Consider the following 23,307-nt stretch of genomic DNA (forward strand, 5'->3'; position numbering starts at 1 on the left):
GAAGTTATCTACAAAGAAGTGAAGTTACTTTTTTCGCCAGTCTGTGAAAAATCTAATGTATGTATGATTATGACAATACCAAGAGTCTCAAGACTTTTGATTCAACGACATTAATGGAACTAAACACTGGTTATAACGAGCAGGACACACAAGACATAGACAGAAGCATTACACAACACCAAGAACATTATTACAAGTCTTGATTCCCTGGTGCGAACTTGAGAGAAACACTGTTCACACAGTGTCGCTCATCGGTAGGTGTAGGGAAACCTTCTCCTTTGAAAACATGGCCGAGATGTCCCCCACAAGCCGCACAAGTGATCTCGATTCTTCTCCCATCTGGATCAGGCTGAGATTAACATGTAATAAAGATGTTTTCAACAGTTTAGTTTATCAAAACAATGAAGTCTGATAATGATTTCTTGATTTGATAATCTTACAGTTCGGTTTATAGCACCGGGAAGGCCGTCAAAGAAAGCTGGCCAGCCACAACCGGAGTCGAATTTGGTGGCGGATTTGTAAAGAGGAGTCCCACATCCTGCACATGAATAGATGCCGTCTTCGAATAGTTTGTTGTATTCTCCTGTTCCTGGATATCTACATTTTAAATGTCGTATCCATTAACAACATAGAAACAAACTGTGTGAAACCACATTTATAATCTAGCAAACACATGCAATTAACAAACACACTCAAAAATAGAGATTCCTCTTACTCGGTGCCTTTCTGCCTCAGGATCCTGAATTGCTCAGGAGACAGAATCGCACGCCATTCTTCCTCTGGCTTATTCACCGATCCGGGAGCAGGAGAAGACATTGCTGTGACACGACCACCGTGGAAGCCTCGGCTACGAAGACGGAGCGGAGGAAATGATGAAGGAGAGGCGGGGAGAGGAAGGAGGTTAAGCTTCGACGGAGAGCGAGCAAATGGAGTGGTTCTGAGGGAGAGAGAAGGTCTAACGAAGGCTCTGATGGTGGAAGCAAAGGTCATGGAAATGGAAGTGGCTGAAGATGATGATGAGATGACGTTCAACGCCATTGTTGCTCTTTTATCTCTTTCGTTCTTCGGACAGAGCTTTGTATGTGTTTCTATTTTTTTTTTAAGTTTTGTCTGGAATCTTCATTAGTATGGGCCTAATTTATAAAGCCCATAAGGCTAGTAGACTCCACTCATGCCAAGGCCAGCAGAGTTTAAGTGGAGAGTGTGAGATGGTCCTCTTTAACAAAGGCTCCTCTTTTAAAAATGTGAAGAATCCTTCTTTTGCAAGAAGACCTTTCATGAAATGAAACTGGTTTGTTTCTGTGGAAGTAAAAACGAAAATAATTAGATTAACACTTCAAACACTATGATATATTAAAATATGCACAATGATTAAGTTGAGCTAGTTGATGATGTTTTGCAGTTCAACAAGTTGCACCAAGAACTTATTACTACTATGCCTTCATCTACATGCTATGAGAAGCTTATTACTTATTGTTGGGACTCTCTTCTGTTGATTTTTTAATTTCTGGTTAACTCTCCAGTCCATTCTCGGCAGCTGACCGATGATCATTCCTTTATAGCATAGGTGGGCACTGCTCTTATCAAAGTTCAGTGTTAAGCCTCAAATAGGTAAAAGAGTAATGAAATGGAGGTTGGGTTTGTTCCTCCAAATCTTTTCCAAGTTGACTTCCTTAACTGCCCTAACAAGCTTAGGCCATTGGTTCACCAACATTATCCTGGGCCTCAATTGTTTCAAAATCAATTTTTGCGTTTGCGTTTACATGACCAATAAAAATTTTAAAACCATATAATGAGTAAAAGATCAAACAATTCTCATGGAACCATTTTTTTTTACCTTTCCTTTTGAAGGCACAAACTTAGGATTTGGATTAATATATAAGCAGTTAAGTACCAATAAAAGATTAGAAACCAGACTTTTTAAAAAGCAAAGATCAAACTAGTCTTGACAAAAGGAATAAAGAAACAAAAGCGACTTGTTTAAGCAGCTCTTGCAAGAACTTGAAGACTTTCAGGAACATCAGAAGGATCAATGAAGAAACTCCTCCTTCCCAAAACCACCTTTGGTACACTCACAGTCAACACACCGTCTTCATAACCAGCTGATATTCCGGTTATATCTATCGATTCTGGTAACCGGAACTTCCTCTTGAAACTCCTGACCGGTGGATCCGGTGACCTCTCTGTTGTCTCCGTGCGTATGTTTAAGTATATAGAATCTTCGATCTCCACTTTTATTTCTTCTTTCCTCAAACCTGATTCAAGAATTAAAAAAAAAACAAAAAACATAAAGATGATCTTAAAAAAAATGTGTGGTAGTGAATATATAATTGAGGGATTAGTTAGTTATATTATTTTATTTACCAGGAAGATCAACAGAGAAAATGTGAGAATCTGGAGTCTGAGACCAACGAATATGATTCTCTTGAGAAACTTGGTAGCCATTAAGAGCTCGTGATGATAGAAGATATTCCCATGGTGTCAATTGAATCCTCTGAAAATCCATTTTTTCTCTCTCTTTTTTTTCTTGTGGATTGTTTTTGGATTATGGTTCCTATTTATAGTAATTAAACAGATGCCACCCACTTGAACTAAACTTGATCCATTTGAGCAACTTGTTGTCTACCTTGAAAACTCAATCATTAATGAAAGAAGATTTAAAAAAACACTTTTGTTAAAAAAACACTTTAAAAATCGATATAATTTTAGGGTAATTGGGCTCTATAGCTATGAAAAAAAGCATAATTCACCGAGTAACTATTTCCCCTAACAGACATATACACGCTGTTACATATACATATTAATACTGTAATACCCTTATCCTCAACCGGCGTAACCTGCTAAAAAAAATAAAACAAAAATTAATTATTAACTCTACAAAGGTAAATCGTGGCTTACTCGACTTCACATCTTCCCTTTTCACAATTGCCACTGTTGGCCTTCTTCCAAACCACCGATTTTCTCTCCACAATCATCACTGTCGGCCTCCTCTGTGTTTCTTCGACTCCAAGAAGTGTGTTGTAAAGGGGAAATCGTATGTGCTTGTGAAATTGGTTGCGAGAAGAGTTCGTAAGTGTGATCAGCGTGAACGATCACCAGAACCTCATCTCTTTCATATTGGCGATTAGGTTGAGATCTGTTGTAATATTGTAACTTTTCTGTTTTCTAACGTATATTCAATTGTTTCAATTTCATTTCCCCTATTTGGAATAGATTCAGCCCTAGTCTATTCTAAGTTGATAAATCTAACTCAGCGTTTCTGTTGCATATCTGATCTGGTAATCTGAGGTAAACAAATTGATTTAAGGTTGAAATTTTTTGGTTCATCGTACTCATATGTTTACTGCGAAGGGAGGATAGTAATTATGGAATGAAAAGTCTCTTTTACGATAAATAAGTTTACTTCTCTGTGAAATGGAATATCTTATGGATCTTGTGCTATTTGAAATGGGAAATCTTGGTTTTAAAGATTGGCTACCTGTCATTCCATTCCTCTGCTATTTCTGAAGAATCATATCAGAACTAATATACTATTCGCTTTTCATTCCATCTGACCATATGTTTCATTCCATATATATAAATTCTATATTATATCAGATGGTACAATTCTAAATGCATATGTTACTTCTTTACTCGCATAGGCTATTTGAGATTGACACAACTAAACATATAACCTAAGCATAAAGTAATTCATATACTTGTAGCCTATCTCATATGCTATTATTTCCTTCCAACTTGTAAACGAACGTGTGTCTTCATTTTTATTTTGTTCTTCAGGTTTGTCATGGATGAATTGGAAGGGTAATAGTATTTATATACTACTTTATGAAATGGAATAGATTGTCTTTCCTTCAAATTTAGTTTTTCTCTTATTTGCCATTTTTATTAATATATAATGTATTATTTAGTAAGTTATATTTCATTTGATGCTTGAAAGAGAGTTTCATCTTGTTCGTTGTTGTTTCATGTTCTATTGATATGAGTTCTGAATTGGTGTATACATATGTTTTATATTAGTCTGTATATGATTTTGTAAAGAGAAATAATATATTGAATTTAAATGGAATAGAATTTATTATGACATCAAATTAAAAAGAATACAATGTGATGTTGAATGATATTTATATGATGTTGTCTCTTGCACCTCTTTTCTCTAATACCGTCAATCTTCATTTCTTTTCGCTACAGTCAATCGAAATTTGGTGTAAGCATTAGCCCATTCCAATTAATCATAGACACTTCAAAATTTGAATAATATATATGCACTATGCTATATTGATTTTTACCTTTTCTATTCTATATGATAAAATTTTGAAATTTGGGTTTAGTTTATGAAAGATTGGGGTTCATATTAGATTAGAGTTTATATTTCCATGTAGGGTTTAGTAATTAGTGGTTAGAGTTTCGTTTATGAAAGATTGGGGTTAACTTTGGATTAGGGTTTATATTTCTGGGATTAGTTGATATGGTTTAGTTTATGTACAATTAAATTGGTTGCGAGAAGAGTTCGTAAGTGTGATCGGCGTGAACGATCACCAGAACCTCATCTCTTTCATATCGGCGATTAGGTTGAGATCTGTTGTAATATTGTAACTTTTCTGTTTTCTAACGTATATTCAATTGTTTCAATTTCATTTCCCCTATTTGGAATAGATTCAGCCCTAGTCTATTCTAAGTTGATAAATCTAACTCAGCGTTTCTGTTGCATATCTGATCTGGTAATCTGAGGTAAACAAATTGATTTAAGGTTGAAATTTTTTGGTTCGTCGTACTCATATGTTTACTGCGAAGGGAGGATAGTAATTATGGAATGAAAAGTCTCCTTTACGATAAATAAGTTTACTTCTCTGTGAAATGGAATATCTTATGGATCTTGTGCTATTTGAAATGGGAAATCTTAGTTTTAAAGATTGGCTACCTGTCATTCCATTCCTCTGCTATTTCTGAAGAATCATATCAGAACTAATATACTATTCGCTTTTCATTCCATCTGACCATATGTTTCATTCCATATATATAAATTCTATATTATATCAGATGTTACAATTCTAAATGCATATGTTACTTCTTTACTCGCATAGGCTATTTGAGATTGACACAACTAAACATATAACCTAAGCATAAAGTAATTCATATACTTGTAGCCTATCTCATATGCTATTATTTCCTTCCAACTTGTAAACGAACGTGTGTCTTCATTTTTATTTTGTTCTTCAGGTTTGTCATGGATGAGTTGGAAGGGTAATAGTATTTATATACTACTTTATGAAATGGAATAGATTGTCTTTCCTTCAAATTTGGTTTTTCTCTTATTTGCCATTTTTATTAATATATAATGTATTATTTAGTAAGTTATATTTCATTTGATGCTTGAAAGAGAGGTTTCATCTTGTTCGTTGTTGTTTCATGTTCTATTGATATGATTTCTGAATTGGTGTATACATATGTTTTATATTAGTCTGTATATGATTTTGTAAAGAGAAATAATGTATTGAATTTAAATGGAATAGAATTTATTATGACATCAAATTAAAAAGAATACAATGTGATGTTGAATGATATTTATATGATGTTGTCTCTTGCATCTCTTTTCTCTAATACCGTCAATCTTCATTTCTTTTTTCGCTACAGTCAATCGAAATTTGGTGTAAGCATTAGCCCATTCCAATTAATCATAGACACTTCAAAATTTGAATAATATATATGCACTATGCTATATTGATTTTTACCTTTTCTATTCTATATGATAAAATTTTGAAATTTGGGTTTAGTTTATGAAAGATTGGGGTTCATATTAGATTAGAGTTTATATTTCCATGTAGGGTTTAGTAATTAGTGGTTAGAGTTTCGTTTATGAAAGATTGGGGTTAACTTTGGATTAGGGTTTATATTTCTGGGATTAGTTGATATGGTTTAGTTTATGTACAATTACATTGGGGCAAACATTACCATTTTTCATGAAGATATATCCATATCAACATTTGAGAAATATATTAAGATGATCTTTAGATAGCAACTATATATTCACCTTTTCTATTTTATATGCTCATGTAGAATGGAAATGCATGTTACTTGTATTTCGAAATTTGGATTTAATTTATGAAAGATTGGGGTTGACATTAGAGTTGGGGCATTAGATTAGGGTTTATATTTCCATGTAGGATTTAGTATTAGTGGCGAGGGTTTAGTTTATGAAAGATTGGAGTTGACATTGAATTAGGGTTTATATTTCCGTGTAGGGTTTAGTGATTAGTTGATAGGGTTTAGTTTATGTACGATTGGAATTGACATTGGGGCAAGCATTACCACCTTCCATGAAGGCATAGCCATATCAACATTTGAGTTTAGTGTAAGCATTACCACATTCCTTGCAATCACAAACACTTCAAAATTTGAACAATATATTTGTATTTGTTATATCGTTTGTCACATTTTCTATTCTATATGTACATGTAGAATAGAAATGAATATTACTTGTATTTCGAAATTTGAGTTTAGTTTACGAAAGATTGGGATTGATATTGGATTAGGGTTTATAAATTCTCAACCTCATTGCTTTGAGTTTCTTCAGATTGACTTGCATTGATAAGAAGATGGAATACAACATTTATTAATACAACTACTAATTTACACCATTTGTTTAACTCCACACAGTAAAAATATCTTTACTAACTCCACATGTTTACGTGGCTTCCTCCTACTCTTTAATATGGAGTAGCTGTAAGCCATTGTCATTAATTATGTCACCATCTCTCCCCAACCGTAGAAGTCATTGTCTTTGTAAGTGATTATATTGGTAAATTACATTCCCAAGTTTATATTATATATTGTTCATGTGGCATGAAACATACACTCATATAAATTTGATGGTTTGTATCATGTTGTTGCATTCAAAGGGTTTTGGTTGACCAGGGCCAAGCCTCACGTCCATGTTGTTATATTAGACGTATCCCACGCTATATGTACCCGTCTCTTCATCCAACCCCATGTACGGTACTTTCTAACTCCCACACAACTCTAGCTATGATATTGTTGTATACCATATGGAATAGTTCGGTTCTAAATAGTAACTGTTGATTTTGCCTATCTGAAGCTGGCAAAATGAGTATTTGGCTTTCATTTGGGTAAAGTACTACGTTCTTTCCTTGCGTTATACACATTTCAACTGTACCCAAAGTATTTATATGCTCTTTCAATTGGAACTACATTTATAAGGATACTATTCGCCTTATACTACGTAGTATGGACCTTCTATAATTGGTATAGAATACACTTGTTTCATTGTCGTCAATTCGCCGTTTGTTTTTGGTACACTTACGATCTTTATCTACTCATATATCTGCATCCCCTTTCATAATGTGTTGAATACATCTCTGTCACGCGCTCCGTATGTTTTTGTGATTGTTACGGTGCGACGCAAATCCACCACGTCGTTTACTTTGTAATATGAAACCTGTGACCTATTACTTTAAAGGGCATAACCGGGTGAGAAGAAGCACAAAAGCCTGACAATGAATTATGTCAAAATTATCACTACTTCCTTAATTTATCATCAAAAAATGGCTATTTCGCCAATTAGCCCATAATTTATTAAACTGAAAAAAACAGCAATCTTGTCGAGTGAAATGTGGGGGTTCTTGATACCTTTTTTTTTGTGCAACGTGGGGTTCTCGATACTGTGGATGAAGAAATACTTTGCTAAAATGATTGTACTTTAAAGTTTGATGGTAAGAGACTTTGGTTCTCTTGATATTGTCACTGTCACTGATGACCGACCACTAAATAAAACCATGGTTCCCTGCAAATAAAAAGATCTAAACTGTGTTCAATATTGTCACCAAACTGATCCTAGCTTAAAGCTCACGAAACAATAAAATTTATATTTTTTTTTTTGGTTAAAAGGTATAAAAATTTAGTGCAACAGATTGTTGACATACAATTTTTTTTTAAAAATATTGTAGGTATGGCTAAATCCTAAATGTAACTTTCAAAAATAATAAAATAATTATATCCTTATACAAATATTTCCATCCACTCATTTGCTTCGACCCCTCAAGTTGCAGATATATATATACCACCACTTGATATTTTACCGAATAAAAGATATTCAAAATTTTCAAAGAGGAAATTTTAGAGGACGGTAAGAAAAAGAGGAAAATTACAGGACCCCTGTTAGTGTAAATCTTAACTCAAAGCTACCCTCAGTTTAAACAATTAATTACATAAATGCCCCCACTCTCGGACACGAACGAAACATTGGAGAGGGTTTATCAAAAGGGTTTTTCTAATCACACTCTTCGAATGAATCATCTTCTCCTCTAGATCTTCGCTACGCTTGAAGAAATGGGTTTAAGGAAAGCGAAACACAAACTGAGCGCCATCTTCCGCGTAGCGATGAGAAACGCCGGGAGAAAACCTCCAGACGCCGCTAACACCGCCGAAGCCGTCGCCGGAGAGTATCCCGAGATGGACTTTAATGGTCAAGGTGCCTCCTTTTTTTTAATCTCCGGTTTAAAAATCTCTTCTTTAGAAATAAAAATGTGTTCTTTAATAGGAACAGAGTCATGGGGTTCGTTTCCGGACATTCTCTCGCCGCTTAAGTCTTTCACAGATCCATCCAACACTGTACAACAAGGAGGTAACAACACTCTAGTGATGTTTTTTTTGTAAATGATTTGTTTAATCAAATCATCAGTGTTTCTGTAGATTCCTCTGGTGGAACGTCGTCACTCGCTGGTCTAGTCTCTTCTGGCTTTGGTGGTATGTAGTGTGTACGTACCCTTCTCTTGCGTTTCATTGATTGTGTGTTAGTCAAGTTGATACCTTTTTGAAATGGTTTCAGTTAAACCTCGGAAAAGAAAAGACGATAACGATTTTTCTTCCAAGAAGAAGACGTTGGAGTTGTCAGCTTTCTTATCTGGGAAACTCCCTCCATCGACAAAGAAACAACACGTGGCGCGTGGAAGGTTACAGTTCGAGACGTTCAAGAAGAACCAGTCGCAGCTTATGAAGAAGCTCTCTAAAGGATGCGCTCGGAAGCTGGGGCAGGAGACTACGTTCGAGGTGTTGTTTAAAATGGGGAAAGAAGCGGGGGAGAGAGAGTACAACGCGAGGATTCAGGTTTGTGTGGAGAACGCGAGGAGAAGCAATGACGCGGAGTATGTGCTTGATCAAGTTGGGAAAGCTATTGAGTATTTGAAAGAGATGAGGCAAGGAGGGTTCTCTATAAAGGAAGGGACTTACGGGCCGTTTTTTAGGTACTTGGTTGATATGGAGATGGTGGAGGAGTTTCAGATTTTTAAAGAGTTTATTAGGGAGGCGAGTCCTGAGTCTGTTGAGAGGCTTGTTTACTATGAGATGCTTCTTTGGATTCAAGTGAATGATGAGGAGAAGATACGCGAACTTTGTAATACGGTTGATTATGGTGGGAGGATAAGTTTATCAACCCTACAAGGTATGCCATACGCAGTGTTGATTGATATAAGTATTTATGTTGCTTTACTCTGAAAGTAACTTTTTTGGTTTTGGTAAACAGAATATCATTTGGTTGCACTGTGTGAGAAAGACAGAAAGGAAGATCTTCAGAAGCTTTTGGAGATTGTCGACATAACTAAAGTTTCTTCGCCGGAAGTACTGAAAAGCGTGTTTGAATACCTTGGAAACTCGCTATTGGAGGCTGTTGCAATGAAGTTACTTTTGGAACTAAGAGACTCTGGTAAATGTGGATATAATAAATCAATTGAAACAATCATTTTATAGTGGTGACATGTTAAATCTCTTGCGAGCATTTTATAGCATTCCAACATGGTTTCTTAACGTTTCCAGGTGAAGTGGAGACGGTTTCAAATCTCATATTTAGCTATGCCTCCTGCATCCCAAACTCCACGGTGAGGTCTTTTCTTTGTTTTGTTTCTAGCATACTTGCATCTGGTTTAACACTAGTATGGCGATTTTTGTTAATTTACAATGTTCCTTGCACCCAAGTCTCGTCTTAGATCTTAACTAGTACTGAAATACATATCACTTTGTTAGGTCTCAACATGCTTTTCATGTTGGGTATGCTACAAATTTAGCCAGTGTTCTTGAGACGATCCAATATTTGTGTTGAATATCTATGCCATTTTGAATGTAAATTAAAGCAGAGTTATTCAGTAACTTATCATTATTATTGTTTGGAAATGGTAGCAGACTCCATTCACAGAAACTGAGATAAATTTTGCTCACCTCTCTCAAGTAGCACTAAGTCGTTAAAGGTTCTTTTGAAGATAGCTTGTGACTCCTAACCATCCATATTTTGGTGGCTATAGGTAGATGATGCCATATTGAAGTTTAACAATTTGCATGAAGAACTAGATATTGTGCCTTCATCTTCATCCTATGAGAAGCTCGTTAATCATCTTTGTGGCTCGAATGAGGTATTTGCACGCTTCTATTAATTTGAATTTCCATTTCCGGTACTCTTTATAGTTAACTAATGATAAGTCTTCTGTGTCATAGGTGGCCACTGCTCTTGATGTAGTTGAAAATATGTGTGAAGAAGGTCTCGAAATATCGGAAAACATCCTACATTCATTATTAGATGCCATTGCCCAGATTCTTGAGTTTGATTTGGTACATACCTCCTTTCTTTCGAAGCATGTTCCTTGGGTTTCGTTTTAAATTTTTTTTTTCTTATACCAGCTTCATTACCTCATGTTCGCAGGTACAAAGAATCCATTCAATCATGAGCAACAAGTGTGTCAAGCCAAACAGTGAGACTTTCAGGAGATCGATAAGTTTGTGCATAAGAATCAAAGATGTAAGTAACTTCGTTTCTAACTTTATCAGCTTCAGTTGCTATCCCTAGTGAACTTCATCGCTAGAAAATGAGTATGAATGTGATGTTTCTCACAGATGCAATGTTTGCTGAACCTCTCGGTTTTGTGCAGTTTGAAGGTGCATATAATATGCTTGGTAATTTGAAGAATTTTAATTTGGCTCCGAACTCTAGCATGTACAATTCTATAATGGCAGGATATTTTCGGGAGGTAATTATATACTATGCTCTCTTTTCAATTATTCTCCTTTGAGTCGTTTTTGACAGGAGGATTCTGTATGGTTTTGAAGAAAAATGTGAACAAGGCATTAATGGTCCTCAAGGAAATGAAAGAAGCTGACGTTAAACCTGATTCTGTGACGTTTAGCTATCTGATAAACTATTGCGACCAAGAGGAGGCTATTGCGGAGGTAATCAAATTATATATAGTACTGAACAATGAGGAATATATATAATCTGTTTCTTTTTTATTCTTGTTCAAAGTATTACAAGGAGATGAAGGAAGCAGGAGTTCAAGCTAGTAAGCACATTTACATGTCCCTCATAAAAGCATATGCATCATGCAAACAATTTGAGAAGGCAAAACAGGTAGGCATGCGTGTTATATGCTCTTCTAAAATCTCCAAATGATTATATTCATAAATTAGTGTAAGAGCGCAATCTTTGTTCTTACATTAGGTGCTCATGGACCAAGACGTACCGACAAAGGATCACAATGAGCTGAAAAGTGTTCTTATACATGCTCTGGCATCAAATGGAAATATAACAGATGCCTTGAGTATTTATGAAGAAATGAAGGAAGCTGGTTGCCACGTAGACCCAAAAACTATTATAACTCTTATAGTAAGTTTTTACTTTAATCTTATGTTTTACTCATAAGTTAGCCGAGTAATGGTGAACCAGATATACCATTACGTATTGCAATGAACTCGAGTTATTTTTCTGTAGGATCACGCTGATTCAAACGAAGAGTTGGCAACGTTGGCTCAACTCGCTCATGAGCTGAATGATTCTAAATACTGGATAGATGGTCTCTTCAAAATTGTCCTGTTTGCTGTCCGCAACAATAAGTCGTGGTACAGTGGATTATGCGTGCTCTATATTACTGTACTCCCATCATTGTTATTATTGTATGCTTCATCCAAAGTTTTTTTTGGTGTAGCTCTATTCTTGATTTGTTGAAGGAGACGAAAAACGACTTGTCCAAGGATGACATCGCTCTGGAATATTGGTTGGAAGAGGTCCGAATCTATTTCTCTCACACGTGTTAAAAAAACGTTGCAAGTTCTTCTCTTGTTCTTATTGTTAACTAGTATACTATAATACTATTTCTCTCTTACGTTTTAATAAACTTTGCAAGCTCTTCACTTGTTCTTAGTATACTATACCCACCGAAAATCCTGAATAAGTCTATGCATCTTATTGTTGAAACCAGGTGTTTAGGTCAATAGCAGAAACAGAGCCAAGTGATGTGAAGCTAGGGCTGGACTTGTTGGGCTTTATGAAGGAAGAGCTTGGGTTATGTCCTTCCAGAAAATGTCTAGATTTTCTTCTACATGCTTGTGTTAATGCCAAGGATAAGCAGACCGCTCTAGTGGTATGGAAAGAGTACCAGTTTGCAGAACTCCCTTACAATGTCCTCAACTATCTAAGGCAAGTGCTCTTTTATCTCTTCTTATAATAATCCTTGTCCATTTGAAAATCACAATTATCTAAGAGAGTGGTTTTATTCTTGGTAGAAGAGTAATGTGTTCTTGGTTTTATGGTCTTACAGGATGTATCAGGTGCTAGTGGCTGCAGGAGATTCAAAAAGTGCAAAGGAAATAGCATCCAAGATTCCTAAGGATGATAGAGATGTTAAATGTATAATCAAAGAAAGCCGTGTTGTATTTACTCCAAAACCGAAAAAGAAAACGTCGAAAAAGAAACGATTATCTTTATCTTGCCAAGCAAAGTAGGATCAGATCATCAGCTACCCCAATTGTATGAGATGTTGTACAGGAATGAACACAATTTTGCCACTAGAATGGCTGAGTTTTTTTTTTAATTGCAACACTTGCAGTCTTTTATGTATTCACCCCAAGGATGAAGCCGTTACTGTAACAGGGAAGATTGCTGGACTCTGCTAAAGTCCTCACAGGTGAGCGGAAAGGGTTAGGAGCAACCGGGTGAGAGATATTCAGCCCTGCATTACGCAAAACCGCCTTTGCATTGCCGCAAGCATCTTCTGTCTTATCAGTGAAGAAACCAGGGATGCGCAGATTGTTCACTGCCTCAACTGCTCCTGACCAGCTTGAGTACCTGTCCAGGTCACAGTTCAAGGCTACAACGATGTCTGGTGGTGTCAGGTATGTTACCTCCTCTTGGTACAAGCCTTTCACAAAACTCACCTTGACTCTGCTGTTGTTTGTTGCTATTTTACCAGATAAGTCGGATGGAACTTCAGGTCCGACCATTATGATCTGCACGGTTCCTGTACCATTAAGTAAGTAACTGATCTCTGCAAATGCTTTAATCCAGTCGAGTTCTCGTTCTGGACCTAAGTAATGTACAGTCACTTCTTTCCCTTTGAGCAACAGGTTCTTGGAATGGGTGCTTAGTGTTGTTAATATGTGGTAAAGCGTTAAAGGGTATGAGAGAATATCAGAAACAGGGCTTGATGGTGGTAAACACCGAACATCATAGTAATCTGACCAATCTGACAAGAAGATCATACCCTGTGAATGCTCTTTCGGATTCTGAATTGGTAAATCCTGTGGATACTCACCTTCCTGAAGCCCTCCCCATGATTCAGCATCTGAGGAAGAGTCTTGTAAGAGCCCAAAAGGACGCTGAGAATAGCAACTGCATTGTCTTCTCCACATTCCCTTTTTGTGAACACCCAAAGATTCAAGCCATTCACATGGGTTTTCAGCATAGCACGAGAATGTGAAGATGTTCATCTTGATCTCTTCTTCTCTACCCATCATAGCTTCATAGAGATTACAAACGCTCCTGTGCATCTCTCTCCAGTGCCGTTTCTCACATTCTGAACCACAGTAGATGGTTGCACGGCAATGACTACAACAAACAGACTCATCTCTATGAACAGCTTTGTCACACATTGTGCACCGTCTTAAACCCACTTCTGTACCTTTGGTCATGCCTGAAGCTAGCTCCAGCTCATCATCATCGCGTGTCATTACCGCAGTTTTATTCCACTCCTGCTCATATGATTGACCAGGCGGATGCGAAACCGTGACAGCAACAAAGTCATTTCCTTTAAACATCTCTGGTGGCCACTGAACATCAACAGTCTCTATAAAAGGCGAAAACTTAATCATCCTTGGCAACCCCTTGACTTGCTTCTCCTCTTGAAGAAGCAATGGATGAACCAAAGAAAGAGCTTTCATTACAGCAAACACAAGCCTAAGCTCTTCAAGTGTTGGGTTTCTAAACTGCAGCTCACCAGAGGTCATGCACCGGGCAACATCGATAACCGGAAACCGATCAGTTCCAGAAACTTCTAAACACAAAGACTTAACCATTCTCTTGTTACAAGGAAGCATCAGTGCCTCAACCTCATAAGTAACTCTTAAAACCTCAACATTAGGAACTCTAGCCATTTCCCTTGAATCATCATCACTCATCTTCAGTGCATAGCTCATGGATCTATACATATAGATTGCTATATCACCACCATCTCCTCCTATGAACTGAACACACTGAAAAGGCTGTCTCTTTCCTGACCAATCAGAGTCTTTTCCCACCCGGACACCAAACAAGTGACCTGGTCTGAGCCTCTTCCATGGCTCACTTCTGTATAAAGATGCTGAAGCTCTGAAAATGGAATGGATCATGTTGGGAGATATACCTTCAACTTTCATGAGGCAAACACCTGATCCAGGTCCAAGACCAGGACCTGACCCGAACTGATCCTGGAATCTACCAAACAAGTTCTTCAAATGCAAATCCATTCTTCAAGCTTTCCCCCAAAAGAGTAGTCAGATCTGAGTGAAAAGGAGCTCTGTCCAGAAGATTGTTTCAGTTTCTAAAAGCAAAGCAGAGAAAAACAAAACTTCAGATGAATTTGAATTCTGGAAGAAGGCAAACTATGGTTTTGTGCAGTTAAAACGGTCATGCCTCAACCGACAAAACAAAAGTTAAAAAGTAGTGTACATATATATTTGAAAATTTCAAGAAAAAAGAGTTTAGAGGTGTTATATCATAGAGTTCCTACAATGAAGTGTATACTTAATGGGTAATTGACATCTGATGCTATTTCATCAATTCTTTTTTTTTTTAGAATTATTACTTTACAGCCGACAATAATATTTGCACCATACCATATCATTTTACAAAATTTTCATTTTATACTAAATATTTTATCTTAGTTTTTTTCAATTAGTTTGTGCATAATTGTTATTAAATCATTTTTTTCTGGAAGTTGAACACTATACCTGCTGTTGTTCAAAAAAAAAAAAGAACACTATACCTGCTAATGCTAGTAATGTAGAAGTGTAAATGATAACTTAATCTAAACAACTGCACTACAAAGTTTCCACTATTTCATCAATACATACAACTAATTTATCTAGATATCCTAAAATGCTATTAAGTTACTTTGTGGTATCCTTGTTAGAATTTAAAGGAAACAAATGCTTGAATAACCAGAAGAAGAAATAGTTTTACAACAAACACTGAACACAAATGTTTTAAACAAACAAGAGAAAAACATAATATGCAATGGAGAGTCTGAAAATATAAAATAACAGAACGGTGTTCATTTTGTTAACTAAGGAACTGATGGAGCTGCTTCTTCCTCCATGGCACAGTCAACCTTCTTGCCTTCTCCTTCAAGCAAATTCGCTATGAAGCCACTCTTGGACACAGAGCTTTTAGGATCTGTCTCTTTGTCTCCACTCATTATCATCTTGTTCCCAAGCTCTAGCCTAAGCTCCTGCGGCACTTTCTCCACCGGACCAACAGGTTCCTCAACACCAAACCCACAAGCCTCACCAGGAGGTTTCTGTTTCTCTGTAGTCTCTTGCTGCGCCAGGACAAGACAATGTTGAGGAGTCACCATCGTTGTCTCCGGAGTTGGAAAAAACTCCAGCAGAGGAGTGGCAGCTTCTCCTTCTTCCATGACTCCATCTTTCTCTTTCTCCTCCATCACAGCTTCCTCGGGCTCTTCGTCATCGCTCTGATACGGCACTAAAGACAACGGTCGAGCAGATTCACAGATCTCCACATCTTCCGTTGGCTGATCATTAGGAGGGAGATCAGTTTGGTTCTTGATTCCTTCTTTTGCGAACATTTTAACATGGGGAGCCACGTCGTTCTCAGGAGTTACGGGAGTGACTTTCCCCTTCTTGAACACGAGACCTCTCAGCTTCGTGTCACTGTCGTTCATCTTGACATTGAGGAGGTACCCCGCGTCGAAAGATCCTGTGGCCGCACCTGAAAACGTCTTACCAACCAGGTTAATGTTTTCTTGTTGAGGCTGTGTTGTGGTTTCATCTTTGCGTGGACGACCTCTCTTTCGCTTCGCCAAGAGATCATTAGCAACTGGAGGTGGTGAGCTTGTGGTGGCTAGATTCAACGGATTCATTTCTACAAAGAACAACAAATAGATAAATAAAACAAACACAAAGTTCTATTGCATAAAGACAAGTGTGTGGATTATTTACATGGCAAATCTACATAACATTCTATAGGGTTTCACACTGATTCATCATGGAACTGATTTAAGACCATATCAGAAATATAGTAGAAATCTAAGAATCAATAGATCTCATGCATCTAATCAGAATAACATTTTCTCCCGAAATCGACCGGATCAGCCGATAAGGTATAACAAAAAAAAATCAGGATAACAAACCGTAAAAAATGAATGAAGATCAGAAACATTAAACAAAGAAATTTATATTTAAAACAAAAACAGATCAACTTGTGTATGATCAAACAAGATAAATACCAGAAAAGTTTGGTCAAGAAATGTAGATAAGGATCTAAATATTTTCTTTGAGTTGTTCTCTCTTGTGGTGTTTGGTTATACGTTCTCTTTTTGATTTATAAGCAACTTATTTTGGGCTCGTAATAGGCTTTTTCATTAGTACTGAATTTTGTCCATACTTAGTTAAATGACTTCAGTGCTCAAAAAATATCTTACTTAACTTTTATTACCAATAGTCTTATTTATTTTTTTGAATAACATTCCAAAAATATTTTTAACCACTAAACAGGTTGGCAAAATCATGAATACAAAAATCTTTTAAAATAGTGCCAAAAATATGGACCGACTAGAATTCATCAATTCTTTTTAGAAATTCACAAATGTATTGTTTCGTAAAAATTGACAGTAGTAAAAAAACCTGAATTTAAGTTTTAGTCAATTTTGACTACACGATAAATTTGTAAATAACTCTAATTTTATATGTATTTTTTTTTATTACTAAAGCGTTATTTTTACTTTAATTTTTAGTAATTTTAATATGTTACTTCAAAAAATGTGTTTATTGTAAAACAAACCAAATTTAAGTTTCTATTTAATTTTGAATAGATAATAAAACTGTAAATAAAAATAAAATTGTAATTTGAATAAAATTACGGAAAACATTTCACCACTTAACAGGTTGGCAAAATCATAAATTCAAAAAAAAATAATGCCAAAAATATGGACTGACTAGAAAACATCAATTTTTTTAAGGAATATCACAAATTTGTTTTTGCGTAAGAAAATTGACTTGATATCAATATTAATTCAGTTTATTTTATTACTAAAGAGTTATTTTCAGTTTTTGACTTTTGATAATTCTAGTTGGTTACTTCAAAAAAATGTGTTAGTAAAGAAACAAGCCTAATTTAAGTTTCTAGTTAATTTTGACTAAACGACAAAATATATTTAAAAACTAAAACTGCACTTCAATTTATAATTTGGTATACTTATTACTAAGATTTTTTTTTTACTTTTTGATTTTTAATAATTTTAATATGTTTCTTAAAATGTGCTAGTAGTGAAACAACCAAACTTTCTAATTTTGACTAAACTATATATTTATATTTTCTAAAACTGTAGTTTGATTTATTGTCTGGTTTATTTTATTACTAAAGTGTTAGTTTTACTTTTTGACGTTTAATGATTTTAATCTGCTACTTCAAAAGAATGTGTTAGTAGTGAAACAACCCGAATTTAAGTTTCTAGTTAATTTTGGCAAAATGATAAATTTGTAAAATAAAAATAAAACTGTAATTTTGAGTAAACAATAGAAAGTAATATAACTTATGGAGTTACTTATTAAAATATAAAACAATAATTATTAGAAAATATTTTTCTTACAACAATTAAAAAAATTAAACTTGACTCTTCCTTTGTCTTTATATACACATTTTTGAATCAAAACTTATAAATCACCACGAACTAATTCTTATTTTGAATATTACCAAATAAGTTCTTCAAATGAAAATACATTCTTCAAACTTTCTTCAAAAGAGTAGTCAAATCTGAGTGAAGAAATCTGTTTGTTCAGTTTCTATAAGCAAAGAAGAGAAAAACAAAACTTTCAGATGAATTTGAATTCTAGAAGAAGGCAAACTCTAGTTTTGGGCAGTTAGAACGGTCATTGCCAGTGGCGGAGCCAGTGTGTTGGCAAGGGGGTCAACTGACCCTGGTGAATTTCTGATTTAAAAAAAAATTACATGTATATGTCTGTAAAAAGCTGGAAAAAATTGCAAAAAATGGCTAATTGACCCCTATAAAATTTTGTTAATTAACCTTATAATGTATATTAATTATGGATTGACCCTCCTAAATTTCTTTCTTGCCTCCGCCACTGGTCATTGCCTCAACCAACAAAACGAAAGTAAAAAGCATTATCTATGCATATTTAAAAAAAGAAAGATAAAAGGTGTTATACAATAGATTTTTCATACAATAAAGTGTATACTTAATGGTTAATTGACATATGATGTTTTTTTAGCACTGATTTATTATTATATTATAATTATGAGAAAGATTATTTAGACGATTGGACAACCGACAATACTACCTATTTTATGAGGATCTACGTCTAAATGCATCACTTGAGTCGTCCTATAAAATCCACATTTGGCCGGGTTTACTTGCACCATGTTGAAGATCCCTTGTAAATCTTTCCTTGTAGCTTATGTCTAATTGTTTAATAAATCACTATTCTCCAGGAATTGAAACATGGACTTCCTGGTATAGATACATTAATTAATCTCTAGTCAAACCACCGGACTAAAGAGGCTTCTACCACTATTTCATCAAAATTCTTTTTTGAGAATTGTTACTTTACAGCCGACAATTATTTTTTGCACCATCCCAAACAGTTTTACAAAATTGTGTTTATGCTAAATATTTTATGTTACTTATTTTCAATTAATTTTTGCATAACTGTTAAATAATACCTCCTATGTTTCATACTAAGTATCATTTTAACATTTTTTTCTTGTTACACAAAGGCTGTCACCAGGGACGGACGCAGAGAGGACTTGGGTGTGGCACTTGCCCCACACAAAATTTTGTATTTTCTTCAGTAATTAGCTTATAATTTATCTAAATGCCTTTAATGTATATATTCTTTATAATGTGTGCCCCATACTCATTAAGTTGCTGGATCCGCCCCTGGCTGTCACTTTAGAATTTCAATGCTAATTTTATTTACTTTCAGCTTAAAACTGAGATAAATGGCCTTAGATAGTCCCAAACCAAGTTGTTCGTCGTCTCCGTCGCGGACAGTCGTCCGTGTATCGCCTCCGCATCATCTCCGTCATCGTCTGTGCATCATCTCCGTTGTCGTCTGCGCATCACCTCCGCTTCGTCTCTCGTCTCCGTTGTCGTCTGCGCATCACCTCTGTATCGTCTCTGATCAGTCCTCATCTGCGCATCGCCTCTGCATTGTCTCCGATCCGTCCTCGTCTTTTCATTTCTTTGATGCTGCTAAATCTCAATATGCAATTTTTTCTCTGCTCAAATGACTCATGTGTAGCGTTTCTTCTCACTAGTATTGCAATCTGTTTAATTTGATTGTTGAGAATCATCATATTGTTGCTTGCATTGTATTGAATCTCAATGGTAAAAACTCAGAAATCTTCAATATTGGATTCATTTATCATGTTTAATGAGGAGAATTGGGTATTACTTCATCTTAACACAGTCATTGGCATCTCTGTTTTTCTGAAATAATTAGATCAATATATGATTCAGTCATTGTTACTCTTTCTATGGTTACTTCATCTTGAGACTATACTGGATCTTCAGTCACATATAACCATTGGTACCTAAGTTATGTGGATTTGGTTGCGGGGTTTGAAGCTAAAAATGCAATCTTTAAATTCATTTAAGTGTTTATGGTTCACACTTCACACATTATAGGACTCTTTAAAGATTTAAAAATTTCTTTGCGTTTTATTTGTCTATAGAAGATACCGACAACATGTATTGTTTGCTTGGTTTTTACAGTATTTTCAATCACGCCATGGGAAAGCTTTTCTCTTCAGTAAAGTGTAGGTCAATCTACTTTCAAGTTTTATTTGAGTTTTTTCGTCCTCCTGATTGAACATGACCTTATTTCATGGTCAAAGCTGAATAGGACTAGTTATTGCTAGTATTCCTTTGGGGTTTTTGTTGACAGAGACAGTGTATATGCTGGGAAGAAAGAAGATAGGATGATGATGACCAGACTTCACAATGTTGTCGATATTTACTTTGTTAAATGTGGCTCTTATGTTGGATGGAGATGTGCAAAAAGAAATATGTGCATGAGCGAGCATATACCAAAACTTTTTGGAAGCTTTTGTATATAATCAGTATAGCCTTCCAGATTTAACATCAAATTTTCTGGAAAGCTTTTCTGAAACGACACAAATCTTTCCTGAAATTAAAAAAAACACTACACGATTTCACAAGCACAAGCATATTAACAATATCATTAGCAAATTTACGAGCCTACCAAAGATATCAACATGCGTAAGCCAAACAAGAAGACACCAAGCAAAAGTTTTTCAAATTTGTTAACATCGAATTTTCTATAAAGCTTTTCTGAAACTACACAAATCTTTCTTGAAATTTAAAAAGCACTACACAATTTCACAAGCACAAGCAGAAGAAATAGACTAACAATGTCATTAGCAAATTCACGAGCCTACCAAAGATATAAAAATGCATAAGCCAAACAAAAAGAGACCAAGAAATTTTTTTTTTTAAATTTGTTAACATCAAATTTTCTGGAAAAACTACACGAATCCTTCCTGAAATTTAAAAAACACTACACAGTTTCAAGTAATACGACCCGTTCTACAAAGAAAATTACCCTAAAATTAATTTCAAAGTGCATTGATCTTATAAATAATTCTATTTATCTCAAATACTATTGCTCAGATATGTGTAATTAATAGAAACTTAATTATAATTCATTTACTTTTTTAATTTATGTGAAAAATGTGAAAATGACACTTATTTAGAAACAGAAATCGTATTTTCTGGAATTTGAACACCTGCTAATGCAGAAGTACTAACGAACACAATCAAAACAAATGCATTGCAAAGCTTCCACTATTTTACCAATATATGCAACTAATTTTTTTGTCAATAGCTCATGTAATTAAACCAAATTCTGAACGAAAGAGAAGTTATTCCAAAGAACAACTCCATCCCACTTATGTCTGCTTTACATATGAAAATAAAACGTCTTTGGTTTTAGCTTCCTTTGCTAGTGCAGCTAATTTATCTACGTATCCTAAAAGCTCGTCTCTATGCATGTGCTTAAAGCACATATACATAGGGCCCCCCCGAAATTTTTTTTTGCAAACTTTAGTTAGAGTTTGGAGCCCTTTACGAAAATAATAGAGCTCATTTTTACAGAATGCATGTGTTATTTTTATAAATTTACACATGGTCCAATAAAAGAGAGAGACGGGCTAAAATGCTATTTAGTTACTTTGTTGTATCCTTGTTAGAATTTAAAGGAAACAAATGCTTGAATAACCAGACGAAGAAATAGTTTTACAACAAACACTGAACACAAATGTTTTAAACAAACAACTTAAACAAGAGAAAAACAGAATAGGCAATGGAGAGTCTGAAAATATAAAATAACAGAACGGTGTTCATTTTGTTAACTAAGGAACTGATGGAGCTGCTTCTTCCTCCATGGCACAGTCAACCTTCTTGCCTTCTCCTTCAAACAAATTCGCTATGAAGCCACTCTTGGACACAGATGTGTTAGAATCTGTTCCATTTTTGTTGTCTCCACTCATTATCATCTTGTTCCCAAGCTCTAGCCTAAGCTCCTGCGGCACTTTCTCTAGCGGACCAACAGGTTCCTCAACACCAAACCCACGAGCCTCACCTGTAGCCTCTTCTTTCTGTGCCAAGGCAAGATTCTGTTGAGAAGCCACCACGGTCGCCTCCGGAGTTGGAAAAATCTCCAGCAAAGGAGTCGCAGCTTCTCCTTCTTCCATAACTCCATCTCTCTCCTCCACCACAGCTTCCTTGGGTTCTTCGTCATCGCTCTGATACGGCACTAAAGACAACGGTCGAGCAGATTCACAGATCTCCACATCTTTCACTGGTTGATCATTAGGAGGGAGATCAGTTTGGTTCTTGATTCCTTCTTTCGCGAACATTTTAACATGAGGAGCCACGTCGTTTTCAGGAGCTACCGGAGTGACTTTTCCCTTCTTGAACACGAAACCTATCAGTTCCGTGTCACTGTCGTTCACCTTGACATTGACGATGTGCCCCTTGTCGAAAGATCCTGCGATCACAGCAGTAACCGTCTTACCAACCAGGTTAACGTTTTCTTGTTGAGGCTGTGTTGTGGTTTCATCTTTGCGTGGACGACCTCTCTTTCGCTTCGCCAAGAGATCATTAGCAACTGGAGGTGGTGAGCTTGTGGTGGCTAGATTCAACGGATTCATTTCTACAGAGAACAACATATAGATAAATAGAACAAACACAAAGTTCTATTGCACAAAGACAAGTGTGGATTGTTTTCATGGCAAATCTACAAAACATTCTATAGGGTTTCACACTGATTCAATCTAAATCTAATTGTTATATATTCATCATGGAACTGATTTAAAAGCATATCAGAAATATAGCAGAAACCTAGGAATCAATAGATCTATGCACTTTAATCAGAATAACAATTTCTCTCCCGAGATCGACCGGATCTAAGCCGATAGGGTATATCAACAAAAAAAATCAGGATAACAAAATATAAAAATGAAATGAAGATTAGAAACACTAAACAGAGACAATTATAGTTTATAAAAAAAAAACAGATAAGCTTTTGTATGGTTAAACAAGAGAAATACCAGAAAATTTTGGTTCGGAAATGTTGATAAGGATCGAAATATTTTCTTCGAGTTTTTCTCTCTTGTGGTGTTTGGTTAATTATATCTTATCCTTCTGATTTATAAGCCATCAATTATGGGCTTGTAATAGGCTTTTTCATTAGTACTGAATTTTTTTCCTACACTTGATT

General features: G+C 35.5%; 6 protein-coding genes across 9 annotated transcripts; 1 reads left to right on the forward strand and 5 right to left on the reverse strand.

The window, feature by feature from the left end:
* Positions 1-42: 42 nt before the first annotated feature.
* LOC106347895 (peptide methionine sulfoxide reductase B5) lies at positions 43-1,107 on the reverse strand. 2 transcript variants are annotated; one of them, XM_013787511.3, is made up of 3 exons: positions 716-1,107; positions 441-597; positions 43-349 (listed from the first exon to the last, which is right to left on the reverse strand). In XM_013787511.3, the coding sequence occupies exons 1-3, from the start codon at positions 1,036-1,038 to the stop codon at positions 191-193; spliced, it is 639 nt and encodes a 212-aa protein (XP_013642965.2). In that variant the 5' UTR covers positions 1,039-1,107; the 3' UTR covers positions 43-190. The 2 variants fall into 2 exon arrangements, with proteins under 2 accessions (XP_013642965.2, XP_013642967.2); XM_013787513.3 differs by having other exon boundaries at positions 235-339; positions 716-1,097.
* A 651-nt stretch (positions 1,108-1,758) lies between these two features.
* LOC106347892 (15.4 kDa class V heat shock protein-like) lies at positions 1,759-2,671 on the reverse strand. The gene is made up of 2 exons (XM_013787508.3): positions 2,365-2,671; positions 1,759-2,255 (listed from the first exon to the last, which is right to left on the reverse strand). The coding sequence occupies exons 1-2, from the start codon at positions 2,504-2,506 to the stop codon at positions 1,981-1,983; spliced, it is 417 nt and encodes a 138-aa protein (XP_013642962.1). The 5' UTR covers positions 2,507-2,671; the 3' UTR covers positions 1,759-1,980.
* A 5,570-nt stretch (positions 2,672-8,241) lies between these two features.
* LOC106403870 (pentatricopeptide repeat-containing protein At4g21880, mitochondrial-like) lies at positions 8,242-12,863 on the forward strand. Of its 2 annotated transcripts, none has more exons than XM_013844654.3 (17): positions 8,242-8,485; positions 8,555-8,638; positions 8,707-8,760; positions 8,843-9,454; positions 9,536-9,715; positions 9,826-9,887; positions 10,308-10,415; positions 10,498-10,611; positions 10,703-10,798; positions 10,929-11,027; positions 11,107-11,226; positions 11,300-11,404; positions 11,495-11,659; positions 11,765-11,892; positions 11,979-12,057; positions 12,252-12,469; positions 12,591-12,863. In XM_013844654.3, the coding sequence occupies exons 1-17, from the start codon at positions 8,344-8,346 to the stop codon at positions 12,772-12,774; spliced, it is 2,550 nt and encodes an 849-aa protein (XP_013700108.1). In that variant the 5' UTR covers positions 8,242-8,343; the 3' UTR covers positions 12,775-12,863. The 2 variants fall into 2 exon arrangements, with proteins under 2 accessions (XP_013700108.1, XP_013700112.1); XM_013844658.3 differs by having other exon boundaries at positions 8,561-8,638.
* On the reverse strand, positions 12,736-15,150 carry LOC106347891 (zinc finger MYND domain-containing protein 15-like). The gene has a single exon (XM_013787507.3). It carries the CDS (start codon positions 14,770-14,772, stop codon positions 12,883-12,885), a length of 1,890 nt encoding a protein of 629 aa, XP_013642961.2. The 5' UTR covers positions 14,773-15,150; the 3' UTR covers positions 12,736-12,882.
* A 289-nt stretch (positions 15,151-15,439) lies between these two features.
* LOC106347889 lies at positions 15,440-16,865 on the reverse strand. 2 transcript variants are annotated; one of them, XM_013787504.3, is made up of 2 exons: positions 16,773-16,865; positions 15,440-16,408 (listed from the first exon to the last, which is right to left on the reverse strand). In XM_013787504.3, exon 2 carries the CDS (start codon positions 16,404-16,406, stop codon positions 15,591-15,593), a length of 816 nt encoding a protein of 271 aa, XP_013642958.2. In that variant the 5' UTR covers positions 16,407-16,408; positions 16,773-16,865; the 3' UTR covers positions 15,440-15,590. The 2 variants fall into 2 exon arrangements, with proteins under 2 accessions (XP_013642958.2, XP_022543243.2); XM_022687522.2 differs by lacking the exon at positions 16,773-16,865 and adding an exon at positions 16,486-16,719.
* A 4,912-nt stretch (positions 16,866-21,777) lies between these two features.
* On the reverse strand, positions 21,778-23,263 carry LOC106347888. Its single transcript, XM_013787503.3, has 2 exons — positions 23,138-23,263; positions 21,778-22,740 (listed from the first exon to the last, which is right to left on the reverse strand). The coding sequence occupies exon 2, from the start codon at positions 22,736-22,738 to the stop codon at positions 21,938-21,940; it is 801 nt and encodes a 266-aa protein (XP_013642957.2). The 5' UTR covers positions 22,739-22,740; positions 23,138-23,263; the 3' UTR covers positions 21,778-21,937.
* Between the last annotated feature and the right edge of the window lie 44 nt (positions 23,264-23,307).

Source organism: Brassica napus, chromosome A1 (assembly GCF_020379485.1).
Source record: "Brassica napus cultivar Da-Ae chromosome A1, Da-Ae, whole genome shotgun sequence".
Lineage (NCBI taxonomy): Eukaryota > Viridiplantae > Streptophyta > Magnoliopsida > Brassicales > Brassicaceae > Brassica > Brassica napus.